At 39.6% G+C, this 27,266-nt stretch overlaps 1 protein-coding gene across 1 annotated transcript in view; it reads right to left on the reverse strand.

Moving 5' to 3' along the window:
- Positions 1 to 5,129: 5,129 nt before the first annotated feature.
- The window catches only part of LOC100863713 (mind bomb 1), a 335,118-nt gene continuing 312,981 nt past the window's right edge, over positions 5,130 to 27,266 (reverse strand). Inside the window, exon 10 of the mRNA XM_086907118.1 lies at positions 5,130 to 5,816. Within this exon, the coding sequence (XP_086763244.1) occupies positions 5,741 to 5,816 (76 nt within the window). The 3' untranslated portion in view covers positions 5,130 to 5,740. The remainder of the gene's footprint in view (positions 5,817 to 27,266) is intronic.

Raw genomic sequence — 27,266 nt, forward strand, 5'->3', positions numbered from 1 at the left:
AGAATATGAGTTGATAGGAGGTCGTTCGAGAAATTTTTCCGAGAATTTTGCCAATTCTAGGAAATGACGTCAAATTCTCGGAATTTTCGAAATTCTTGGAAATGACGTCAAATTCTCGGAATTCTTGAAATTTTTCGACCGAAAGAAATTTTTGCCCAAATTCCGACTTTGTATTAGGAGAATATGAGTTGATAGGAGGTCGTTCGAGAAATTTTTCCGAGAATTTTGCCAATTCTAGGAAATGACGTCAAATTCTTGGAATTTCTGAATTTTGTCGACTAAAAGAAATTTTTGCCCAAATTTCGACTTTGTATTAGGAGAATATGAGTTGATAGGAGGTCGTTCGAGAAATTTTTCCGAGAATTTTGCCAATTCTTGGAAATGACGTCAAATTCTTGGAATTTCTGAAATTTGTCGTTCGAAAGAAATTTTTGCCCAAATTTCGACTTTGTATTAGGAGAATATGAGTTGATAGGAGGTCGTTCGAGAAATTTTTCCGAGAATTTTGCCAATTCTAGGAAATGACGTCAAATTCTTGGAATTTCTGAAATTTGTCGACTAAAAGAAATTTTTGCCCAAATTTCGACTTTGTATTAGGAGAATATGAGTTGATAGGAGGTCGTTCGAGAAATTTTTCCGAGAATTTTGCCAATTCTAGGAAATGACGTCAAATTCTTGGAATTTCTGAATTTTGTCGACTAAAAGAAATTTTTGTCCAAATTTCGACTTTGTATTAGGAGAATATGAGTTGATAGGAGGTCGTTCGAGAAATTTTTCCGAGAATTTTGCCAATTCTAGGAAATGACGTCAAATTCTTGGAATTTCTGAAATTTGCCGACTAAAAGAAATTTTTGCCCAAATTTCGACTTTGTATTAGGAGAATATGAGTTGATAGGAGGTCGTTCGAAAAATTTTTCCGAGAATTTTGCCAATTCTAGGAAATGACGTCAAATTCTTGGAATTTCTGAATTTTGTCGACTAAAAGAAATTTTTGTCCAAATTTCGACTTTGTATTAGGAGAATATGAGTTGATAGGAGGTCGTTCGAGAAATTTTTCCGAGAATTTTGCCAATTCTAGGAAATGACGTCAAATTCTTGGAATTTCTGAAATTTGTCGACTAAAAGAAATTTTTGCCCAAATTTCGACTTTGTATTAGGAGAATATGAGTTGATAGGAGGTCGTTCGAGAAATTTTTCCGAGAATTTTGCCAATTCTAGGAAATGACGTCAAATTCTTGGAATTTCTGAAATTTGTCGACTAAAAGAAATTTTAGCCCAAATTTCGACTTTGTATTAGGAGAATATGAGTTGATAGGAGGTCGTTCGAGAAATTTTTCTGAGAATTTTGCCAATTCTAGGAAATGACGTCAAATTCTCGTAATTTTCGAAATTCTTGGAAATGACGTCAAATTCTCAGAATTCTTGAAATTTTTCGACCGAAAGAAATTTTTGTCCAAATTCCGACTTTGTATTAGGAGAATATGAGTTGATAGGAGGTCGTTCGAGAAATTTTTCCGAGAATTTTGCCAATTCTAGGAAATGACGTCAAATTCTTGGAATTTCTGAATTTTGTCGACTAAAAGAAATTTTTGTCCAAATTTCGACTTTGTATTAGGAGAATATGAGTTGATAGGAGGTCGTTCGAGAAATTTTTCCGAGAATTTTGCCAATTCTAGGAAATGACGTCAAATTCTTGGAATTTCTGAAATTTGTCGACTAAAAGAAATTTTTGCCCAAATTTCGACTTTGTATTAGGAGAATATGAGTTGATAGGAGGTCGTTCGAGAAATTTTTCCGAGAATTTTGCCAATTCTAGGAAATGACGTCAAATTCTTGGAATTTCTGAATTTTGTCGACTAAAAGAAATTTTTGTCCAAATTTCGACTTTGTATTAGGAGAATATGAGTTGATAGGAGGTCGTTCGAGAAATTTTTCCGAGAATTTTGCCAATTCTAGGAAATGACGTCAAATTCTTGGAATTTCTGAAATTTGTCGACTAAAAGAAATTTTTGCCCAAATTTCGACTTTGTATTAGGAGAATATGAGTTGATAGGAGGTCGTTCGAGAAATTTTTCCGAGAATTTTGCCAATTCTAGGAAATGACGTCAAATTCTTGGAATTTCTGAAATTTGTCGACTAAAAGAAATTTTTGCCCAAATTTCGACTTTGTATTAGGAGAATATGAGTTGATAGGAGGTCGTTCGAGAAATTTTTCCGAGAATTTTGCCAATTCTAGGAAATGACGTCAAATTCTTGGAATTTCTGAATTTTGTCGACTAAAAGAAATTTTTGTCCAAATTTCGACTTTGTATTAGGAGAATATGAGTTGATAGGAGGTCGTTCGAGAAATTTTTCCGAGAATTTTGCCAATTCTAGGAAATGACGTCAAATTCTTGGAATTTCTGAAATTTGTCGACCAAAAGAAATTTTTGCCCAAATTTCGACTTTGTATTAGGAGAATATGAGTTGATAGGAGGTCGTTCGAGAAATTTTTCCGAGAATTTTGCCAATTCTAGGAAATGACGTCAAATTCTTGGAATTTCTGAAATTTGTCGACCAAAAGAAATTTTTGCCCAAATTTCGACTTTGTATTAGGAGAATATGAGTTGATAGGAGGTCGTTCGAGAAATTTTTCCGAGAATTTTGCCAATTCTAGGAAATGACGTCAAATTCTCGGAATTTTCTAAATTCTTGGAAATGACGTCAAATTCTCAGAATTCTTGAAATTTTTCGACCGAAAGAAATTTTTGCCCAAATTCCGACTTTGTATTAGGAGAATATGAGTTGATAGGAGGTCGTTCGAGAAATTTTTCCGAGAATTTTGCCAATTCTAGGAAATGACGTCAAATTCTTGGAATTTCTGAAATTTGTCGACTAAAAGAAATTTTTGCCCAAATTTCGACTTTGTATTAGGAGAATATGAGTTGATAGGAGGTCGTTCGAGAAATTTTTCCGAGAATTTTGCCAATTCTAGGAAATGACGTCAAATTCTCGGAATTTTCGAAATTCTTGGAAATGACGTCAAATTCTCAGAATTCTTGAAATTTTTCGACCGAAAGAAATTTTTGCCCAAATTCCGACTTTGTATTAGGAGAATATGAGTTGATAGGAGGTCGTTCGAGAAATTTTTCCGAGAATTTTGCCAATTCTAGGAAATGACGTCAAATTCTTGGAATTTCTGAATTTTGTCGACCAAAAGAAATTTTTGCCCAAATTTCGACTTTGTATTAGGAGAATATGAGTTGATAGGAGGTCGTTCGAGAAATTTTTCCGAGAATTTTGCCAATTCTAGGAAATGACGTCAAATTCTCGGAATTTTCGAAATTCTTGGAAATGACGTCAAATTCTCAGAATTCTTGAAATTTTTCGACCGAAAGAAATTTTTGCCCAAATTCCGACTTTGTATTAGGAGAATATGAGTTGATAGGAGGTCGTTCGAGAAATTTTTCCGAGAATTTTGCCAATTCTAGGAAATGACGTCAAATTCTTGGAATTTCTGAATTTTGTCGACTAAAAGAAATTTTTGCCCAAATTTCGACTTTGTATTAGGAGAATATGAGTTGATAGGAGGTCGTTCGAGAAATTTTTCCGAGAATTTTGCCAATTCTAGGAAATGACGTCAAATTCTCGGAATTTTCGAAATTCTTGGAAATGACGTCAAATTCTCAGAATTCTTGAAATTTTTCGACCGAAAGAAATTTTTGCCCAAATTTCGACTTTGTATTAGGAGAATATGAGTTGATAGGAGGTCGTTCGAGAAATTTTTCCGAGAATTTTGCCAATTCTAGGAAATGACGTCAAATTCTTGGAATTTCTGAAATTTGTCGACTAAAAGAAATTTTTGCCCAAATTTCGACTTTGTATTAGGAGAATATGAGTTGATAGGAGGTCGTTCGAGAAATTTTTCCGAGAATTTTGCCAATTCTTGGAAATGACGTCAAATTCTTGGAATTTCTGAAATTTGTCGTTCGAAAGAAATTTTTGCCCAAATTTCGACTTTGTATTAGGAGAATATGAGTTGATAGGAGGTCGTTCGAGAAATTTTTCCGAGAATTTTGCCAATTCTAGGAAATGACGTCAAATTCTTGGAATTTCTGAAATTTGTCGTTCGAAAGAAATTTTTGCCCAAATTTCGACTTTGTATTAGGAGAATATGAGTTGATAGGAGGTCGTTCGAGAAATTTTTCCGAGAATTTTGCCAATTCTTGGAAGTGATGTCAAATTCTTGGAATTATGTCTTTTCTGAGAATGACGTCGAAATTTTTATTCTGAATTATGATTTTCTATTAGGAGAACATAACTCTAAAGGAGGTTTTTTTTTATACTTACCTTATATTCTTACCTCATATACTTACTTTTTACGGCTGCCTCATTTTTTATCATTTTAAATCATTTTTTCTCACAGTTTACTTAAATCTAGAGATACTTACTATTCGTATACTTATCTTTTACAATAGGATGTGTCGTTTTTTGCAATATTGTGTGCTTCTTAGTTTTTTTTTTAACTCTAAAGAATCGTGGAATATATATAGGCGACGTAAATCTATTATCTGGAATATCTCTTTTATTTTAAACAATATTAAAAAATGTTTCGGATAGAAGTTAAATGGTTTCAAATAGGACATAATCTGACGTTATTAGTTTTTTCATAAATGGATGCGTGAAAGAGTTGTGAAGGTCAACGTTATTTTTTTAAATGGAATCGTGTATTTTTTAACGTTCCTTTAGACGCAGTTTTGTATTCTCTATACAAAAGTATCGAACCACTTATAAGAAAAATTTATTAGTTTCGGAGATAATTAAATTTTTTTAAACATCTCCTGAACTAATAATCTTCTACTATAAATGGCCCCAATACTTTTGTACAGAGAATAATGTGTTACGCATCTACACGTGTATTAAAAAATACAAGATTCTATTCAATGAAACGAAATCGACCTTCGTACCATCACTACGCATTCACTAATAAAAAAATTAATTACACCACGCTACGCCCACCTCGAAACTATTCAACTTTTGTCTAAAAAATTTTTTAATATCTCCGAAAATAAGCGAGATATTCCAAACTATTTCCAATTGATATAAGGAGCGTGGGATATAGATGGGATACACAATACGTGTACAAGAAATCTTTATAAATTTTTTTTTATTTTCCAGTTTCATTTTATTCGTTATATTTATTACATACATTTTTATTTTATCGCTTTTACACAAAACTTATTCTTCTCGTCGAGATGAAATAATTTTCCATCCGGGACAAGTTTCGCGCTTAGAAAGAGTTACGAGAGCATCCTTATCTTTCTTCTTCCTCTTCTTCCTCTTCTTCCTCCTCTTCCTCCTCTTCTTCCTCCTCTTCTTCCTCTTCTTCCTCTTCTTCTTCTTCTTCTTCCTCTTCTTCTTCTTCCTCTTCACCTCTCCCCCTTCTTTGACATTATCCAATTCGTGCTTGTTTCCATTTTCTTGCACAGACGTCTTTCCATCCAGCTTCCAAGTAGTTTATTTGTGCTTTATTTGCCGGGAATGGGTACGGTAAATGGACCGTGTTGGGAAAAAACGAAGCGAAATTGAGATACAAACGGAAACACGCACGGTTGTAAATTTTTATAATGGTCTCCATATTCCACCGAACAAAGATATACTCGTTTTCTTCCTCCTCCTCCTCCTCCTCCTCCTTTTTCCCTTCCTCCATTCGATCCAACGAAATTAAAAATATATTTCTCCTCGAAGCCGATAATCCACCTCACGGCGTTCCATTATCGTTCATAAAGAGGAGAGAGATTTTATTTTTAAAGAAATTTTCCTCGGCGAAAAATCTCCTGCGAGAATATAATAAAATTTCACGTAATTCAATTCATCCGACTGTTAATTCAGACTGATAAAAGAGATACCTGTCCCCGTTTCCATCCTCCTTCTCCTCCCTCTCTCTCTCTCTCTCTCTCCCCCTCCCTCTTTTCCATTCATCTTATCGTTGCCTCAACAATTCTATTTCGTTCCACATTCGTGACAGGAATACAGTTTCGGGGGCAAAAGGTGGAATGGACGGGGGAGGGGGGGAGGAGGGGGGGGCGAGGACGAAGCGGTGGAAAATGCAGGAGGAGGGGGAGAGGGGGGAGGTGGGGGGGGGAGAGAGGAAAGAAGGAGGATCGTTACGAATTTCAACGACCCAGTGATCACAGCGATTTATATGTATGTATGTAGCACGATAGATTGCATTCTAAGTATTATGCTCAACGCTACTTTGTATTCGACAGACATCGGTAGATTACGTTTGCTTTCTGCTCGGGGGACCTACGCTTCTTTTTTTTTTTTTTCCCCCTCCTCCTCCTTTTACGATCGTTTTTTGAAAGAGAGAAATATTCCTTTCGTGCCATCGCGAATATTATTAACCCTCGACGCGGAATTTCTTCAACTGTGATTTTTCAACGCGTGAAAATTTACCAAATCTCACGACCAATCTTCCAACGTTGACAATTATATATTAAAAGTTTCACAGATTAAACGTACATTACTTCGTTCCTTTCCTTTTTTTTTTTTTTCGTATCTGTTGAAAAAGAATATTACGAATCGACGATGGAACCGATTCAAAGTGCACGCACAACGAGTTAGCAGATCGTTGATGACCCAAATACCACGTGGAATCGGATCAAGAACTACCCCAATTCTACGAAGAAAAGAAGAAAAAAGAATTAGAAAGTAGAAGATTATAAATAAGGAAAATTACCAGGAAAATGGACCGTTCTGGCCATAGAAAAAATTCAAAAAGAGACGGGATGGAGATGGGAGAAAAAAAAAAAGGAAAAAGTAATTAATTTTGCCAATTCTACTTTGCTCGACTACCCCCCCCTCTTCGGTTTCAACCGCTCTTCGAATTTGTCATCGTACGCGCGCGTCCACAAAATTATTCGAACGGGTGAAAGAATGGAGGGGCGCGCGACAAAATTGAAGGTAGACCCGTGACGGATTTAATGGCGGCTAGATTGTCCATCCTGCCGCTGGTTCCACCGATAACTCGGTGATGCGGCGGCACTCCACACGGGCGGAAAGAACCTTCCTCTCTGAATTTCAATTTGAGTGGGCCATTTATTTGGCCCCTGTTCAAATCCGACTATTTGCCTATGAAAATTCGAATTGCCTGCGGACGAAACAGTCCCCGATTTTGTTTCAATGCGTGCGATTAACTCGGTCGTAATTTTTAATAAAAAAAAAAAAAATAATTACGCAATCGCGATCGATCGAGACTTCGAGGAAAGATATAATTGTGTGAGAATACACACACGAATTTAGGCTCTTTAATTCGTATTTATGTATACTTTTACGGTAGAATTAATTCTCTTCCACTTCCATCCAAAAAAAAAAAAAAAAAAAAAAAAAATGGAAACATCCATCGAAGATAGAACGTTAAAATCAAACTCGAAGTTGCCTTTTAAAATGGTTGGTCCAAGTTGGTCGAAGAGACGGGTTTCCCGCGATCCTCTCTTTCGCGAGAAAGAAGTTTGTTTACGAAACACGGAGGAGGAGGAGGAGGAGGAGGGGAAGGGCAGAGCAAGTTGTTGAAGACGAGAGAGAAATAAGAGCGAGCCGGCCCCTTATCTGGATAGGAAAGGAACGGAAAGGCGAAACGGAAACCGGCGAAAAAGTCACGAGACAGTCGTCGCGTGGGGATCGAAAACGAAACGAAAGGAAAAGAAAGGGAAGGAGGGGAGGAAGAAGGATGGAGGAGAGATAACCGGTGCATTAAGATCCCTAATCTAAATGAACGCTCGTTCCGGTCCAGTAGTAATGGCGGTTTATCCACCGTCGCCGCTTCCTTTTAAACGATTTAACGACGACTTTCGAAAACGAAAAATGCTTCGTGTCGCGCGTCTTCGTGCATCGAGGAAAGAAATCGTCAAAGCTGTTTATTTATTTTCTTTTTTTTTCTTTTCTTTTTTACTTTTTGGCGCATGCATTTAAAGGGGAGAGAGCTTCTTCTCTTTCGATCCGTGGATTTTTTTCGTATTTCGTATTCTTGTGTCGGGTAAACTCGAATATTGCGATCGATCATCATCATTTGACAAAATAATTAATTAATTAAAGGGAACATTTTATGATGAGTCTTCCACTTTTTCAATGCATCGTTCATGCGTCCGTGTTCAGGAATATTTACATTGCGCGAAAAGTAAGACAAATTGATTGAAAATCGACCGATCTTTCATTGCTGAGAGTGTTTCCGATATAATAAATCAATTAGAAGCTAATAATTAATAATTGGGAGCAAGCCTCGATGACTTTTGACGTAACAGATAAAAAGAACGAAACTTCTATTACCTACCTATACCTATCCATTTTATGTCTTAACTTTTTCACAATATTGCATCCCCCTCGTCTCACTTTTTTTTCTCCGATATAAAAGAAAACTTTTGCGCAAAAAAGAAAAACGATGCAACGTATGTCTCGTTTAAAATTTCGAAATCCAGGAATCCGTGTATCTTAACACTGTGCGCGCACGTATTTGCCAACTGCTCTGCTTCCGACTATTAATGCCAGATACGGTATCCGCGGCGTGAAATCGTTTCACCAACAGTATGGGCTCGATGTATAATCGGATTGGGCCGGATAGCATTGTGACGATTTCTCGCCATTTCATTCGCCCATTTCGAATGTAAATTGTGGCGGAAAGAATACCGGATATAACCGTTTCGATTCTATTTTTAACTCGTTCAAATTGTACACGACAATGTACAACCCTTTTTCTTTTTTCTCAAATACAATACTTGATTCGAGCCGAGTACCGTGCATTTGTGAAACTCTCGGGTAATTGTGTCGTGAACGAGAATTAAAAATATTCTCGAGAACGACCGTTCAATGTATTATATATTCTCAGAGTTTTGTACCCTTTAAATTCTATTCTGAAAATTACAATGCTAGTTACTCTCTAAACGTAACGAAAAATATATTTTCGAGAGCAAAATATATTCTCTCGATTCGTGAGATTTTGCAAACGTCGAGTGGAAATTATTATCGAATCGGAAAATATTTTTCGAGACTTTCCTACCCCTCGAATATGCATTCCCAAAAATATATCCCGCCTATTTTGCCATGGAGATAAAAGTTTCCTCGAAAGTCGCCGCATCCTACCCCTTTATTACGATTTTCTATCGCCAACTAGATAGAAGGAAAAAGGGAATTAAGTTTCGAATGAATTTACAAGTTGGAGGCAGATCCAGTTTTACGTTCCTTCACTGCGTCTCCCGACGAGATTCGGGATGGGATATCGCGTAATAACGCGACGAGGGAAGAGGATTGCGACTGCTTACCGAAGATTTTTTTCCCTCTTTTTTTAATAAATTCGTAATAAAAATGTTTTATCCAGCGATAAGAAAGAAAGGAAAATTTGAAATTCAAACACTATACTCGCCTCCCTATTCATATATATTTATTTATTTTCTCATTGCACCTCGTAACGAATTTCTTGGTAATTTGATAATGATACTCGTTCGTGGAAGGAGCTCAATTCTGTCGTTCAATTTATCATTTCTCATCCAATCTATATTAACTCGCATATATCCTCTCTCTCTCTCTCTCTCTCTCTCTCTCTCTCTCTCTCTCTTTCTCTCGTTATTGCAGTAACGTATTATGGAATTCGTAACAAATGTCCATTGAGAAATTCGAGTTTGTTGTCGCAATTCTCTGCGAAACGAAATCTTTCGTTCGATCGATTAATATCTCCATCTCGCCCCCCCCCCCCCCCATTCATTTACCCCAAAAATGTACACGTGACGTGTAAAAATTACATAAGCCGGGGGCAATTAGCGCAATTCGTTCGCCAATGTTTCATCGACGTCGCAAGTTTCGCCAAGATAATCCAGAAAACGGAACGATAATTAACCTGTCCACTTCGCTCGGTTATTAAAACCCCGTCAACAATCTCTGCAACCCTAATCCCAGTCGAACTCGGGGGACAATTTATTCTTGGAAAATATTTATCGATTCGTGAGCAACAAATTCTCCAAATCTATTTCCATCCATTTTTCCCCCCCTTCGAATGTCACGCTCCTTCCGTCAACGACGCGACATCTCCTCTTCCTTTCCATCCTTGGAAAAGAATTTCTTCCTCACGAGAGAAGAAGAAGAAAGGAGAATATTTCGAGTTTATATCGATTTCAATCCTTCTCCATCCTTCGTTTCCATCTTCGCGACAAAGAAACAGGATCGCGGGGTAATTAATGAAGGGTGGAAAAAAGAAAGAGTAGATTCGTACGGGATCGAGGAAACGAAGGATGGAAAAAGAGGAATCGATGGCGCGTTGACACGATTACACCATGTTTTACACCGCGACAGAGAGAGGGGAAGAAGGCGGACAGAGTTGGAAAGTGTTTCGCTTGGTGCGTGTGGAGGAATAAGAAAGAAAATGGCGAAGAGCCGTGGAGATTAGAGGTTGAAGGGTTTGAAGGGAGGGGACAAAGAAAGATAAGATTGATGCAGGCGAGTAAATTGAACGTTACGAGTGACGACAATGCGACAAAGCCCGCAAATAATTCCCCCTTGGGAATCGTAATTTATTTGGTCGGAGTGGAGCGTTGCTGCGTCGTCTAGGACGGAAGTCGCCGGGATTTCCGGTGTGGAACAATGTCGGCGGGGTATAAATAGAGAAAGGAGGCGGGGAGGGGGGGGAGGGGAGGTGGGTGCAGGTGCCCTCGAATTTTCGCATCTCCCTTTCGTAGTCGTTCGAACTAACCGGCGATGAAAGATGATAAAATTATTTACGAATATTTCATAACAACGTGGTTGTTATTATTATTGAGAAGAATTTTTTATTATTATTCGCGCCCGTTCGTGTGGAGATTCGTTTGGAATCTTGCTTGGAATCCTTCGAGAAATATTGGATTGTTCGTTGGATTGTTTTCCGTGTTATTTCACGGGAGAAAGATATATTTTCAGGCGGGATAATTTTGATATCTTTGAGTGGAATTTATCGCGTCGCAATTCCTCGAAATGTTGTCACGCTGTTGTCGATTATATATATATATATTTAAGGGCGATAATTGAAATAATTTTGGGAATTAAAGTTGGCGAAAGATGGAAATTGTAGCCACGCGTATAAATCTTTCTTGACGGGCGATGATACGGTACCATCGATAAATTTTATAAAGCTGTGAATGGAAATTGTTGGACAATTTAATTCACGATGAGCGGGGCACAATCGTAATAAACTTCACGATAAACGCGATACATGATGAAATTTCGAGCGACGATCGCGTTCATCTAAGTGAAATTAAACGCGACGAATGAAAATATAATATACGATACGTAACATACTCGGTTGATAAAAATCGATCAATTGGTCGTTTTAATCGAATTTGTCGGGTAATTATCCTCGGTCGATAAACGACACTCGGTCGATACACGACTAAATTTTATTAATTCGCCTTGGATAGAAGTTTAAACGACTGTTTGGGAATAAGAGTGATCCCCGCGATTTGACAAAATGGCGGAGTTGGAAAGTTTCGGAAGCGATGGTCGTAAAGATCGAATGACTTTGGCTCGGTTGGCCAGGATTCAATGTTTCTCAAGTGTCTCCTTTTTCCTCTAGTCGCAAACTATCGAATAAAGAAACAGAGGGAAAATACTTGAAAATGTGAACTTGGTCCCCGCGATAAATTCGGCGCAAGGGAAATTTATGCGACCGAGAGTGCACCAAGACTAACAGCCCCGCTATTTCTTCTTGATATCCGTCCTTAACTTTTATACGCAACCATAATTTATACATTTCCCTGGTTTGATTCCACCGAAAAATATATTTATCAAGTTCCACGTCGCGCTATGCCCCACTTTCAACCCTCCTCCCTTCCACAATTTAAATTTCCTAATTATATAATACGGAATTATATACGATGATTTATTGAAACGAATATTCGTTTGTTTAATTTTTTTCTTTCCTGCATGCGCAAATATAAATCGTACGTCATATTTGCAAAATTCTCATCTCTTTCATTTCAAACCTTTCGTTTCAAACTCTCTCATTACGCGGAAATATTCCTACGACAATTCGTTAAAAAATTATTATCATCGATTTTCGTCGACGAAAAAATTCAAAAAAAAAAAAAAAAAAAAAAAGGAAAAAAACGGCGCGGAATTAATCTGGACGAAGAAGACGGATCTCTCGAAACGTTCTCTCGGGGATGCAACGCACGGCTCGAAGTTTTCCGGTATCCTATGACGCGATGTGAACCCGTGATAAATCGCGTCCCAACACTTTGAATTTGTATTCCTGTTGGAGGATCGGCGCGCACCATCTGGCGGCCGTGTTTAATAAAATACTTGGCGCGGATGAATGGTCGTGCTCCTGGGACTTTCTCGGGGTCCGGGAGGACCTGGATCGGTATAAAAATAAAAAAAAAAGAAAAAAAAAAGAGGAAAAAAAAATATATACACACACACACACACACACACACACACATATATATGTATTTCGCCAGAGGCTGTACCAGAGGAGAAAGCGCGTATGTAAATCGCATTAATCCAGGTCCCGCGGCCTCGCGCAGTGATTAATGTTACACAGGGGGAGGCGCGCAGTTGATAACGAGATTTTAGTGGTTTCGAGTTTTGACCGAAGGTTTTTGCTTGATTAAAGAATAATTGTTCTCCCCGGTTTTTGACAGAGGAGAGGGGAGCTTGATCCCAAAACTGTGGAATCCCACGAACGAAAGAATCGAATGTTCTAATTATTATTATTATTATTATTTTATTCTCTCCATCGATTATTCGAAAGAATTTAATATCTCCAATTTAATCCTCGATAATCGACCGATGATAATAATAACAATAATAATAATAATTTCGCGTTTGTCGCAAGGATCGAAGCATTATTTCGTGGCGATACATAATAAAATTGCGAAACGATACAGCGATAAACGCGGAGGGGTTTGCACACGGTGGCCAATATCGTGCACGAAAGGAAACTCGGATTGGAAGGAGAAATCGATGTGAAATCTCGATTGTTGAAAAGGGAGGAGGCGGCCAATAATATCATCGAATCGAAACGAGATCGATGAAGAATCCTTCCTCCTCCTCCTCCTCCTCCTCCTCTGTTATTTATTAACTCGGTTTATATCCGTATTGCTAAGATATCCGGCCAATAAGATTCTCGAAAGAATTACGAGTGGAACACAGGGGGGCTCCCTGTAAGGAAGGTATATACCCGATCGGGAATATCACCGACTTCGTTCAAACGGATTAAGTAAAGAACCAGATCGGCCCGACGATAATCCTCTGCCTATCCACGAGGACGAGGATGTTCAATCCTTAATTTCTCGGAGGCGAAGCGACCGAGAAACCACCGAGTCGAAAACCTGTTCTCGTGAGACAAATTGCATCGACCCCTTCCAATAATCCCCCCTTCGATATCGAAATTTTTTCGAACAGCGTGAGAATTTGTAATCGTTGAAAACAACATAACATTGGGTGTAATTGTTGTCAAATTCGCAAGTTGAGCAAAGGGATTTTCGATGGTCGAAATGTTTAATTCGTTGTTCGCAAAACTAGATCGGGATCTCGTTAAACGGGAATCAACGTTGCGAAACTTGCCAAGTCGTCTTTTGTCTTGTGCATTCCCAAGTGTCTCGTGTCGTATCGTCTCGTCTCGAATCGCAACGCTGTCCTCTTTTAGTCGCGTTCGTTCCAACAACACGTACGAATCGGAATTGGAGCCTTGCGGCTCTCACCAAATACCTCGACGATTGTCACGTGTATCAAGTGGATTCAAGTTGTTGGTATTTTCCTTCTTTTTTTTTTTTTTATCTCGATATCGAAACGGTGCTCGAACGCGGTCCACACACTTGTTGTTTCAACATTTCTCCTTCGATTCGAAACTTGGAAGTTTATAAAATAAGAGAAAGAAGAGCAAGTTTATAGATAGGGGGGGGGGGGGAAAGTGACGTTCGCACTCACTTCTCGCGCAGAGAAATCTGGTAAAAAGTTCTCTAATGAGGCTCGATGCGAAGATCGAGCCGCATGGTGGCTCAAGTTTGCAATGAGAAAGTTATGGAACCACTTTGCGCCCCGTGTTTTGCTCAAGGCGGGGCACAACTCGTTCCAGGGCTATCAAATTTTCAATGTAAAATTGATATACGCCGAGACACTCGTCAGTTTTTAAACGAGGATTCCTCGGTTTGTAATTTATATAATATATATATATTCGAGTGATCGAGCCACGATTTATCATTATTCCTCACTTTCGGATAAAATTTTAGCAAAGTATAGTCTATAATTACTGCAATTAACTCCCTTCGTGCAATTACTCCTCCCTTTATTAATCAAACGTAACTTAATTTTCCTACGTTTATTACGGGATATTCAATAATTTGCTGCCCGAACTATGTTATTATATATCAGTGTGGATCGTGAGTGATAATTGTGAAATTTTATCCGATTCGCCCGTTTTAAAATTATTAAATTATTCGTTCGTTTCATTCATTCGTTCGTTCATTTGCCCTTCGAGTATATTACGATGATTAATAATTATTGCGATTTAGTTTGTAATAATTAAAAACATTTTCTATTCCTATTCTGCTCGTCCGACTCAACTACGACCACACCACTTGTCTCCTTATTCTTCTTGCATTGTCCGACAACGATCCTTCCATTCTACTTATCCAGCTCAACACTCAACGCACCGCCACCCGTCTGATTATAGGTAATCTGTTCTACTTGGACTCTTCTCTTACGATTGCAACCATTTAACTTTCTACGACCATACCTAGATTTATCTTTAGATCATGATAATCCTGATTGTTGTAATGATTCTAATGCTTCATTTGTACTCTCCTCGTATAGATGAATCTTTCTATTTATCCAGCTCCAACACCTATCAGTCTGTTCTATTTATACGTTCTTTTAAACCGAATAATTGAATAGCTATCTTTCTTTACCTTACTTGCATAACATATATTGGATCATAATAATTCTCGTGATAACATTTCTTCGACTACTTTTTCTTGTGTAGACTAATGTCCGACAACGACCGCTCCATTCTACTTATCCAATTCGATAATATACTATACCACTTGTCTGATCGTGGCTAGTCTGTTCCACTCGTTCTACTTAAACTCTTCCCTTGCCTGCGCAAGGGAAGCCCTCTTTGCTTGCACGACCACGCTTAAATTTGCATCATTGTTTCATTCGATTGGCTACGATAACAAAGAGATTCATACGTATTTGACCAATCATCGCAGAAAAAGAAAACGAAACGATTATTATTATTGTCGGAGGGAAGAAAGTGATCCGTTCGAGAATCTATCCTCCATCATTCTCCTCTCCTTTCCGAAATATTCCGTATTCCTCGAATGAAAAAAAAGAGAAAAGAGGGAAAAGCTTTGGCTATCGATTGTTGGGAAAGGAATCAAAGATCGGAAGAAAAACAAAGTGAAGAAAATTCTTGGAATAGCAACTCACGATTGCCTCCTTGTAAAAAAAAAAAAAAAAAAGGAGGCGAGGTAGACTGGAGCCGCTTATATTAAAGTTGAAAAATTTTCCCTCGGCCGTCCACCACACTTTTGCTCGAACAAGAGGAAGAAAGAAAAATTTCCCTATGAATGGAAAAGCAGCCGGTTGAATGGCATCGAAGGAATGGGGCGAACCCCCCGTTTCCTGCTGGGATACTGATACTTTTCCCCCCCTCGATACTCGACATTACGCTTTTTTAGATCGGGGAAGGGAGGGGGAGGGGGTGTACACGTATGCTCGCGCTGCGTAAACGCGAGAAGAAAAGTTGATCTACGGCCAAAGGATGAATAGGGTGCGCGAGCCATGGTGAAGAGGCGCAAGCCAACCGCTTATATATATATATATATATAGATAACGAAATAATTCAAAAGTTTTCTTTATTTATGCGCCCATTCTCTCTTTCTTTCTTTCTTTTTTGATATTTTATTTATTCCTAGTACCTCGTCTCTCTTCCTTCCTTCTGCAGGTAACAATTATCGCGTAATTTTTCATCAGGAAAAAGAAAATTGGTGTGTTTTTAATTTTTGAAATTTTTGGAAAAATTGTACGGAGAATATCACTTTTCTATTTTTCGAGGAAGAGAGAAAGAGGAATTTTTGGAAAATCTTGGAAAAATATCTGACTTTTTTGGAAGGAGAATTGGAGAAAAATTGAGAAAAATTTTGGGGAAATTCGACACGAGTCGATAAAAAATACCTTCATTTACATTTCACGAATTTCAAATTAAATTATAGATTTTTTTCCCCTCCCCTCAAACTACCAACACGAGCAACTTTCTCGCGGTTCTGGAAAAATCATTTAGCTGGACGGAGGAAGAAACTTTTGACATTTCCAATTCCGCTCGGAGAATTAATCAGAAAATTCTACGCGCGTAGATATTTAACCGAAATTCTACGAAATGGTTGGCCTCCTGGAACCACACGGAATCGGTGTTCCATGTCTCGTTTCGTTCGCGATCGGACGCGAATCCACCTATTTTCGCGTATACAAAGAACGAGATTATATAAGAACGAGATTAAAGGGTTTGCCGGGTATTAAACAAAATAAATTAGCCACTTGACCGTTTCCTTTTTCGCCATTAATTGATGATCGTGGCCATTCTCTCCAGAATTTTTTACCAATTTTTCAAATATCGTTCGATATTATTTTCTCCCTCCCTAAAAACGATATCACTTTTTCCATATATATATATCCTTATATATTCTCTACAAATTAAATAAATATATATAAGATTCTTCTCTCTTCTAAGATTCACAAATAAATTCACATTTAATCGTTTAATTTCACCCGAGGGACGATTCACCCAAAAAAAAGGAGGGAAAGGGCTCGTTCAGAAAGAAAGAAAGAAAGAAAGAAAGAAAGAAAGAAAGAAGAAGCCTCTCTCTTCTTTCCTCTCCTCGCCTCTGAACATCCCCTCGAAGTTTCAACGTTTCTTCGCACGAGATTATCACGCAACGGCCCGGGGGTAAGTAACCGAGGGAGTTGGAGGGGGAGAGGAAGGGTGCGACGAGTTTCGAGCTGTTATACACGCGGGGAGGGGGGGGGATAGCCGATTTAAAAAGAAAGGAGTGGAGGTAAGCAAGATTTACATTTTTGCCGGGGAAATAGGTTTTGCGATAAAAGGATTTCGAATAAAATTTAACTCGGCTTGGTATGCCCCCGTGTATGCAGCGTTGGTATTTTGATTTAGTAGTCGTTTGAGAGTTGGCAAGCTCTTTGGAGTGCCGCCAACATTTTTATGTTATTCCTTCTGCCCGTCCCCAAACGGTCCACCATCCCCTTCTCTCCCTTCTCTCCCTCCTCCCCTCTCACCCTTTCTCTTTCGATCCGCTCCGCTTTTTTCCCTTCTATCGGCCACAAACGGTTTCTCACCAATCGAAACGCCGATGAAAGAACGTGGAAATCCGCCGTTTTCGGATCGAAACTCTCCGCGTTCGAAAGATAACGTCGTTTCGAATAAAAAAAAAATTCGAATATAAGCCATTTCGCGTTTATATTTGCGGAGGAGGAGGGCAACAATCATTGTGGAACGGTGAAAGGGCCACTTTACCGGGTGTATTTTGTTTTATCCTCGTCCGGTAATTAGTTTTGCGTGTAATTTAAACTTCCCTTCCCTCTCCTCTCTTTCAGCGAAATAACCCCCGGGAACCAGAAAAACTTGATTAACGAGCGTATCGATATTTAAAGCAAAGTGCATTCTCACATCGGCCTGTTTTTTTTTTTTTTTTTTTTTCTTTGAAAAATAAAAATCACGCTATTTTTATACGTACGCGTGTTCGTTCGTTCTTCGTTCGACAGTTTTAGTAAAATATAAATCGTGCTTCCAGATTCGAGGAGGGCGCCACTTTCTGAAATACGCGTGGAATTTCCCCCCCCCCCCCTCTTTTTTTTTCTTTGGGAACAAAAATTCGAGGATACCCTCATCCGAGGGCAAAGTGGTTGGAGCAAAGCGTTGGTTGGTTGAAATTTTTTTATCAAAAATACCATCGAGATACGCGCGAAACCGTTACAACTGCGTATAAGTTTCGTCGTATATCTTCTGGCCTGGACAGGAATATACAGGGATGAAATCGTTGCGGGGGCGGGGGAGGGATGCGTTATCGCCTGTTCGAGGAAAATACGAAGCGAAATCGCGCACCGAGTCTCGAATGAGTGTATGTGTATAAATAACGTTATTAATAAAACCAATAACACACCGTTTTCTCTTCTTTCGTTCCAATCTTTCGAACCTTTCCAAAACACCAAATTTCCAATTACATTACCTCATCTTCCGTTATCACCAGCCAAACCCAAGAAAATAAGTGAACTACTCTTTCCTTCTACTATTCCATTTCCATCCGATTAATTTAAAAAAGGAAATACGAAGATGTTTCGAAAGATGCTTCTACACACCGAACAGATTTTTACCGATATTGGAGCTCAACATTGCGAAACTCGAGCAGGTTTATAATACCACGAGAGGATTAAATCGTGCAAGGGGGAGCCTTGGCCAGAGATGTTTTTACGGCTTGTAACGTTTATCCTGTCGCGTTATCGCGTGCCAGAAGTAATGACTTCTACCCTCTCCTTGGCCACGTTCCCTCTCTCTCCCTCCCTTTTTTAGTGTGTCCACTAAAAGGAGGTCAGTAAATATTTACGGTTTCGTTTTTCCAGACGGATTCAATTCTATTTGAACTGGGTCCGGGTAGAGGGAGAGAGAGAGAGAGAGAGAGACACGACTCGAGATCCAGGGATAGTTTGTCGGGCGTATATATCCGGAAGTCGCCGGATAAAACGAAGAGGAGGAGGAGGAGGGGGAGGGTCGTAGAGGGCGACTTTATCTCTATCCGCCAAAGGAGAGAGAGAGAGAGAGAGAGAGAGAGAGAGAGATCCTTTTACGAGGGAGGATGAAAGTAACTCCTCCTCGGAACAGATTCGAACGGCGATCGAAAAGTGATAAAGAGGCGGGCTTCGAATTGCCAGTGCCCCCTCCCCCCTCCCCCCTTCCCCCTCTCCCCCTTCCCTGCGAGGATTCCTTGGTTAACCGTGTTTAATCGTGGAACGAGCCACCGTGATGGGATCTCGATTCGATACGATTTTTCACTTTGGGACGTGAATGTATATTCGATGAATATATGACGCGTGTCTCTCTACCAAAAACATCGTTTTTGTTTTTGGTTGAAATTTAAGAAGATTATCTCTCTCTCTCCTCTCCTTTCGTTCTCGACGAAATTCACGCGGAGATGCGATCAAACCGAATCGGTGAAACTTTTAAAACGGTTCGCTTTTTTCTAATGAAGATTTATCTGAAATTATTCAACACGATGCACGGATAAAACGAACGTCGAAAGCGTTAACGAGTAAGCGAAGTAAAAAGGTATTTGTTCGTTTAATGGGACACGAGCCCGTCAGTCTCGTGTATAAATACAAATTATTTTAGTATGGAAATACGCGCGGTTGATACGCGCGTGACAGTAACGTATATCGAGATATATATATATATATATATTTGGTGACGTATAACAACGAATATAACAATTCGTTATCACTTCTATCAAATTCTTGGAACAATTGTGTATTCTTCGATTTAATAACTTTCATCGCCGTTAAATGAAATTTGGTTCATTCGCGGTTTATTATGCGTTTTCGCGTATTTCCAACATTTCATCGAGTCGAACGAAACGATCATGAAACATCATTTCAAAAGATCGAAGAGAGGGAAAGGAAATGGTAGTAGTTAAAAATTTCGTATCAAAAGTTTTTAAATATTATCGGCCAAATTATATCTATCTCGCGCCCTCTCAGAATTTTGGTTTAATATCTTTTTATTTCGCTCACACGTGGCACACAGACGAAACAAACACCTACGACATCCTATACCAAACAAAAAAAGAATACACACGTATACACACCAGTGTCTCGTTTTTCTAACGAGTATCTGCGTCGGCGTCGAGCATTCACGCCAACATCCTCCCGACGAATAACCAACAAAACGACCAAACGAAAACATTCTCTCCTTCCACCTCCTTCTTCGATCGAAAAAAAAAAGAGGAGAAGAAGAAGAAGAAGAAGAAGAAGAAGAAGAAGAAATATATCTTCAACAGAAGCAGATTATATATAGGGACAATATAATACGTGATTTGTTATGCTTACTGAATCGGCGGGTATCCGATCGATAATCCTCGGACACGAACCCAAAAATCAACTGGACGAGTCGTCTGTACGGCCGAGGTCACACCACTGAACATTCTAAACTAAGCCTAGAAGCCGAGCGGGAAGCTAGGAGCTCGACCTTTCCGCCCGCTATAAACAACGCCTCGTCCCAGCCCCTGTTTTTGATTGTCGAAGAGAAGAGGAGCCCAATCTGGTTACCGACCGTGCTGCCGGCGTCGACGTAGAGGTGGCAGTGCGCCGCCATACACCAACAGCGTCCAACGGCTTGCGCCCGTTCACAGACACGAACCCGCTAGTGTTTTTCATCGTTCCGGGACCGTGGCACGCGCATGCGCTCGCCAACTTAGGCGTCGGCTGGGGGTTCGTGGCGAGGAGCCCTTGGCTTGATAACAGTGCCACGCCATCCGCCGATGGGTACGCGTAAATTGCGTGCCAGGCGTCGGAGCGTTCGTCGACCGTTACAGGCTTGGCAGATTTGAACGTTTTTTTTTTTTCTTTTTTTTTTTTTTTTTTTTTGAGCGAGAGGAAGAGTTTTCGATCGAAAAATGTTTGGCGGCGTTTGAAGGATTACGCTTCGTTTCGAGCGTTGGAAGAAGAAGAATAATAATCCGAGTTTGCGATCGCTTATTATCCATTTGAATGATTTCTCGATTTTTCGTTTCGTTTTGATCGAGGTGAATTTTTGTGGGAATTTTGAGAGACAGGCACGTTCTTCCGTGTAAAGTTGTACACGTTGAGATTCGGTTCCTTCGCACGTTGACAGAGATTTAGATTTAGAATTTTTAAGAATGCGAAATCGGTTTTGAGATTTTTATCTTGCCATTCTCGCGAATGATGATGCCTGCAACGTGTACAGAATTAATTGTGAGAATGATCGAGTCTCGAATCCAACCTTTGCTCCAAACATTGTATCCGTCCGTATTTTTTCTTTATTACATTATTTCTTCATTCGCTCGATTCGCTATTGAACGGGGGGGGGGGGGGGTTTGAATAAATAAAAGAACGGATTTTATTATATGGATCGAATTTTCGGTGACGATTTGCTGGTAAATCAACTCGGTGGAACAATTTTCACGAACCATTATTCATAACCGTTGTTTGAATAATAAGACGCTTCAACGGTTGAAATGTTGACACTAACTTCGGTTTGGACAAAGAAGTAGATGGGAATGATTTGCATAACTTATGAGAAGAATAATTTTGCGATTCAATGGTGAGCGTGAAGTAACGAGGGAATAATTCTCTCGAAATTAAATTCCTCGACGTATATATATATTTTAACGCTTTAAAATAATTATAGAAATTTTGCCAGCAATTTCGTTCGCTCGAAATTCTCTATCGTAATTAGGAACGTAATTGGGAAAAAGTTTTTTGGGGGGGGGGGCTTGTATCCGTAATAATTCTCATAATTACCAAGTTCCACAGTTGTGCTGCTGCTCGAGGGACGGCCATTTTTAAACTTTCCACATTTTCGTAATTATAATCCTAATGTGTGACGGAAGAAAAACACGAAGGAATTCGGTTTCGCTCGTAAATTTTTATCGCATGCGTACTTTTACCATTAAAAAAAAAAAAAAAAGAAGAGAAGAAAATTCAAGCATTATCAACACTACGAATAAAAGCTTCTCCTTCCGAAAAAAAAAAAAAAAAAAAAAAGGAAGCAAACACTTTTCTCTAATTTCTATCGCGATCGAACGAAAGTAAAACGAAACGTCAAACCTCCATCGATATTTTCACAACGTCGAAACGTCCATTTTTATCGTCGCGCAACTCACGATTCACGCGTCGTCCGTGCACCCTATTTGGCAATACTCGGTCGCTCCAACCGAATCGTTAATCGTTTTTCTTTCCTTCCTTCCTTCTCCCCTCCCCCGAAATCGTAAAAAACGATCGACGGCTCGTTGGTAACGAGCCCGTTGGTGGCCGAGGAAAATATAAACTCGTCGAGCAGCTCGTTCGCCATCGGCGTGACCCGACATCGAGGGTCGCAGAAGGAAATGCATAACGAGTGGAGACGTGTCGTGGCGACGATACTCGGCCGATTGAATCGCTAGTTTAAAACGCGATCCTCTGCGCTTTGTGCAGTTATTCTTTTATCGGTGAACGGAGAGGCTCGCCTCAGTGATAACAACCGTGCTTGGTCAGACGATGCCGACTTGCTGCCACGATACTACACTCGTCTAATTGATGGAAAGTCTTCCTCGACTTTTCCCCGATCTCGTTTTCTCGTTTCTTTTTCTTTTTTTGAAAATGATTAATCGCACCTTTTACTTTATACCGATGTGTATTATATCGGATTCTTAATAGTGTCAATATCGATAAATTTGGTCGATATTTCAAAATAATCACGGATATCTTCCTTAAATCCCCTTGAAGGAATTGTTATTTTTAAAGGATCACAGTGTTAATTCTCTCGAAGGAGATGGCTGCAATATACCGCACGATAAGATTTTAAAGGGTTGATAAGAAAGGGAGCGAGACGAAATTTACGAATCAAACGAGATGCGTTTATTTTTTCCACCCGAATTTTCAAGTGGAAACCTACTCGTATTATTTATCGAGAATAATACGATCGGTAAGACGAAATAGATCTCGAAACGAAAAATTGATTCGATTTAGGATATATCCTTATCAGACATTGTACATTGTCTGTTTCAAACACTTTGTAAAATTCTTGTTAGTATCGAATATATATATTTACTAGCCTACTGCTTGATACAAGTGAAAATATATTTGTGTGCACGCTTTGCAATGCAACAACATTTTATCGAGATCCCTCTTTTTTCATCTATCTCGTAAATGAATTAAGGAATTGTTGTTGCCAGATAAGAAAAAAAAAAAAGAAAGAGAGGATATAACGAGGAAATAAAGATAAAATAGGATAGGGGAACGATATAGCCGGTGTTTCGTCGACTCGAGTTATCAATATTCCATTCGAAATTCCTGGTGGATTCTATTCGGGGCACCGCGCGGAAATTCAAATGAATCGAGTGAATTCTGATCCGTGGCCAGATTGCAGTTGGAAAGTGGACGGCCATTACCGTCCATTCTATAAATTTGGATCGTCCTTTATGGTGGCTCGTTAAAACTAACGTAGTTACCGGCCCGATCTCTCGGATTAAATCGGTCAAACAAGCCGGCCAGATGACTCGGAAAACGGGTCTGAAAACAAACGGAAGTGCTGAGCAACCTGGCCGCGACGATAACAGGTGAATTCTCTGCTTCTAACCTTTTCCTCTCTCTCTCTCTCTCTCTCTCTCTCGTTTCTTTTTCCTCCTCTTTTTTTTCTTTTTTTTTTTTGCGAACGAGCGAACGAATCTGGCTGATCGCGCACAGTTACTGGAATCGAAACCTTTTTTCCCCTGGTTTTTGTTTTTTCACGATTTAGGGGAAAAGCTCGAATTGATACCCGTGATAAAATTGGGTTCTCCATTCGGAAACGATTCCTCGAATTTTCTTTTTACGTGGGACACAAATATTGCTACGTGTTTCTTAAATAAAATATAACACCCATTGTTCAAAATACGATTTTAATTATTTCCTCCTTCCACTCTCTTATCTTTTTATTCCAATCAATTTCCTCTTCGGTTCCGTTTCTGAAAAGTGAGAAAAGTTAGAACGAATACAAAAATCCCCCCTAATTCTTCATTTACTCTATCAATTTTTTCTTCCATCCAAAATTTCATTCCATCCAATGAAACTCCACGTGCGCATAGATCATCCATCTGTCACTCTTCGAACCGTCGAAACCGACAAACCTTAAAATCTTCCACCGATCAACTTCCACCTTCTTCTCCGAAACTCGCCCCCAGAATCGCCACAGACGATCGCTAGTATCACGATATATTCGAGGAATCGAACGTCTTAAACGCGCGGTAACGCGACGTGGGTTAACGATCGACAATGGGCCGCTCCTTTATTCATAACGAGCGGCAAAGCGCGTCCCATTACGCGTGGAGAACGAGTGGAAAGGAAAGCAAGCGTGTCAGCAAGCTCGCCTCATTTTACATCCCAATAAACCGGTATTAGCCGCCGCAATAAATACTCGGTGCGGCGCATTGTTCGCGCCAATAGGCCGCCCTTAAAGCTGACGGCCCACGACACGCAGCCACCGAGTGACCCGTTCTTTCCAAGAGCTGCTGTCGATTCGAGGTGATGGTCGAGGTGTTGCTCGTAACGAATTAGCCGAAGAGTTGGATAGAAATTGAGGTTACTTCTCGAGTGACTTACTCGAATTAAAATGCTTGAATTTATTATTATATAAATAATTAAAACGTTTGATTGTGGAAGTGGCTTCATTCGATTTTGTCCATCACTTAGTTAGAGGAGATATTTTTCTATATTTTTCTTTCTGCGTTGTATCGGGAATCTTTCTTCTAAAATTTATAAAGTCTCGAGATCTAGAGTTGGATTCTTAAATAGTTTTTAAACGAAACTATCGTTTCCCTTCTGTTGAGAGAAAAGAGGAAAGAAAAAAAGAAATTCGAATTTTTGGCTATTCTCGCGAATGAATTGCGGCCAACCCTCTTAATAATTTATTTGCGGCATTGTGATAATACACGGGGAGAGCGCATTAACGCGTTGATTCGGTTTTCAAAACCGGTCCTGTTGTCGTAATTCGCGGACACGCGTGTATATAATTCCACGGAAGCAGCTGCACAAACGCGCGATCTATTATCGGGATTAATTTCGATCGGTGAATTTTGATAATCGCGAGAGAGCAACCTCATGCACGATCGTTGAACGAATCTTTGGGTGGAGAAGTGAAGGATTAAATCCAATTTTAATATATTACATCTTCCCTATTATCTTTCTAAAATTCCTCCAACGAATATATAATACTTTTAGATAACGTGACGCTTTTACTTTATACTTTGTATCGACGTGTATTATATTAGATTTTTAACAGCAAAATTTGTTACGATTCGTCAGGAATATTGCCAATATCGATAAATTTTGTCGATATTTCAAAATAATCGTTGGATAACTTCTTTAAATTCGCTTGAAGGAATTGTTTATTTTAAAGTGAGATTAGAGTGTTAATTTTCTCGAAGGAGATGGCTGCAATAAACCACATATAAGATAAGATTTTAAAGGGTTGATAAGAAAGGGAGCGAGACGATATTTACGAATTAAACGAGGTGCGTTTATTTTTTTCCACCCCAATTTCCCTATTATAATTTTTCTACAATTCGTCTCGAAACATACACATAATATACACATTATATCTTATTACCTATTATCCCTTTTCCTCCTTTCATAGATAATCGTCGTGTCGCGATTTAAAGGAAGTCTAAAGGAATCGGCGCCACGTAACACAGCCCGTATCTCGGCGGGTGGGTGAATTATTACAAGATTTAAGGAGTAAAACGTGGAATAATCCGACATCGGTGGCATCGAGTTTCCCTCCCGGACACGGCGCTACACTCGTGGTGTTCCCTAGATAGTGCCACCGATTATCCCAACTAACTCTCTCGGATTTATACGTTCGATTAATACACCTTAAAAAAAAAAAACCCCTCTTATTCACGAATAATCTTCGACTAACAATCAGAAAAACCAACCCCAAAAATCGAACCCTCCTTTCCTCTCCTCCCACTCCCCCAGATTAATTCCATTCGATTGACCAAAAAAAAACAAAAAAAAAAAAAAAAAGAGAGAAAAGAAATTTTTCAATCAACCGACGAAACACGACAGAAGAGGATTAATTAACCGAACCCTTCTTTCCTATCCGAAGCGAGGACAAATCGTTGAAACGAAAGGATAGAGGCGAAAGAGAGAAGAAAAAAAAAAAAAGGAAAGCAACGTATCTCCCGCAAAGCAAATCACGAGTCGGCACATCTGTGCATGCATGCATGCATGCATGCGCGTGTCCGAAGGCTGTCAACGGAAAAGAGAGTGACGCAAAGTTACAAGCTCGTGGCGCTCGACGCAAATGGGTTTCGTTCCATGTCCTATTCCGGTGGTGGCCGGTCGTGCATCGGGCCCACCTATATCTATTTAGCGGCAAATGTAGGGCGGGCGTGTATATGAGTCAATTAGCATACAAAACAGTCGCATTTGCGTTGATATTAGAGAGCCGCGGCGAGACCCGCTGGCAGTCAGCTTTATTAACCGTGTCTTTCAAACGAAATCCTCCTCCGCCCCCCTCCTCGATCGCTTCCCGTTTCGAGGATTGCATTTGGAAATCTTTTTTTTTTAACTTTTTTTAACCCGCACACGTTTCTCCACTTTTTTATTAAATTCAACATTTCGTTAGAATTGCTTGCTTGCAAATTCTCTTCAAGGCTGCGAAAATGGCAGAGAATACGAGAGAGGTCGTCAACTGCTGCTGTCCAATGTAAAAATGTAAAAAAGGGATATCGCACGTTCGAAGAAATTCTTCCCTAAGTTCTTAAAATAATATGGAATATCGGCGAACGATGCGATGATCAGATGATCATCCATCCTCGTAATAAAATATCGCGCGCGATATATTCGTTGCACCGTGACAAATCGGAGATAATCTCTCGATAAATCGCGGAGTAAAAGAGAGAGAGAGAGAGTGGAAATTTTACACCCGATAAACAAAATTTCAAACATGGCCGAATATATATCGAATCGAGCCCAAATCGAATAGAAACGAGGAAAGAAGTTGAGCTATTCCGATTAATTTCCCCGCGTAAGAGGCGTCAGAGAGTCTACGAGAGGAGCAACGATAAAAAAGAAAGCGGGATTACGGTCGAAGAAAATAATTACCACCGATACCAGTCCGAGGAAAAATGGATCCCTCCCTCATCGAATATTCCTCCCCTCGCGCAAGATCGCGTTTTATTAAACGGAAGAAAGACACGATAACATCCATTACACGTGGGTGGGCCACAATCGATAGCCCACACCACACTCGATTGTCTGAGCCACCGATAATTGAAGCTGCGCGCCCGCTAATTGGCGAGGCTCGCTTGTTGTTCCCTCGCCTTCGAGGCCGCGTGAAAACAAACGAGTGATCGAGAAACAGAAGCAGCCAAGGAAGGAAGGAATTCGAATCGAAAACTTCCGCCTTCCTTCCTTACGTATCGTTCGAACACTTTCGACTCGAACGTGGTATTGACGACATTATCGACGGAGGGAGAGGTTATTGGGTTACACAG

The sequence above is a fragment of the Apis florea genome, unplaced genomic scaffold (assembly GCF_048593485.1).
Source record: "Apis florea isolate Af1SG1 unplaced genomic scaffold, ASM4859348v1 contig_26_pilon, whole genome shotgun sequence".
In the NCBI taxonomy this organism is placed as follows: Eukaryota; Metazoa; Arthropoda; class Insecta; order Hymenoptera; family Apidae; genus Apis; species Apis florea.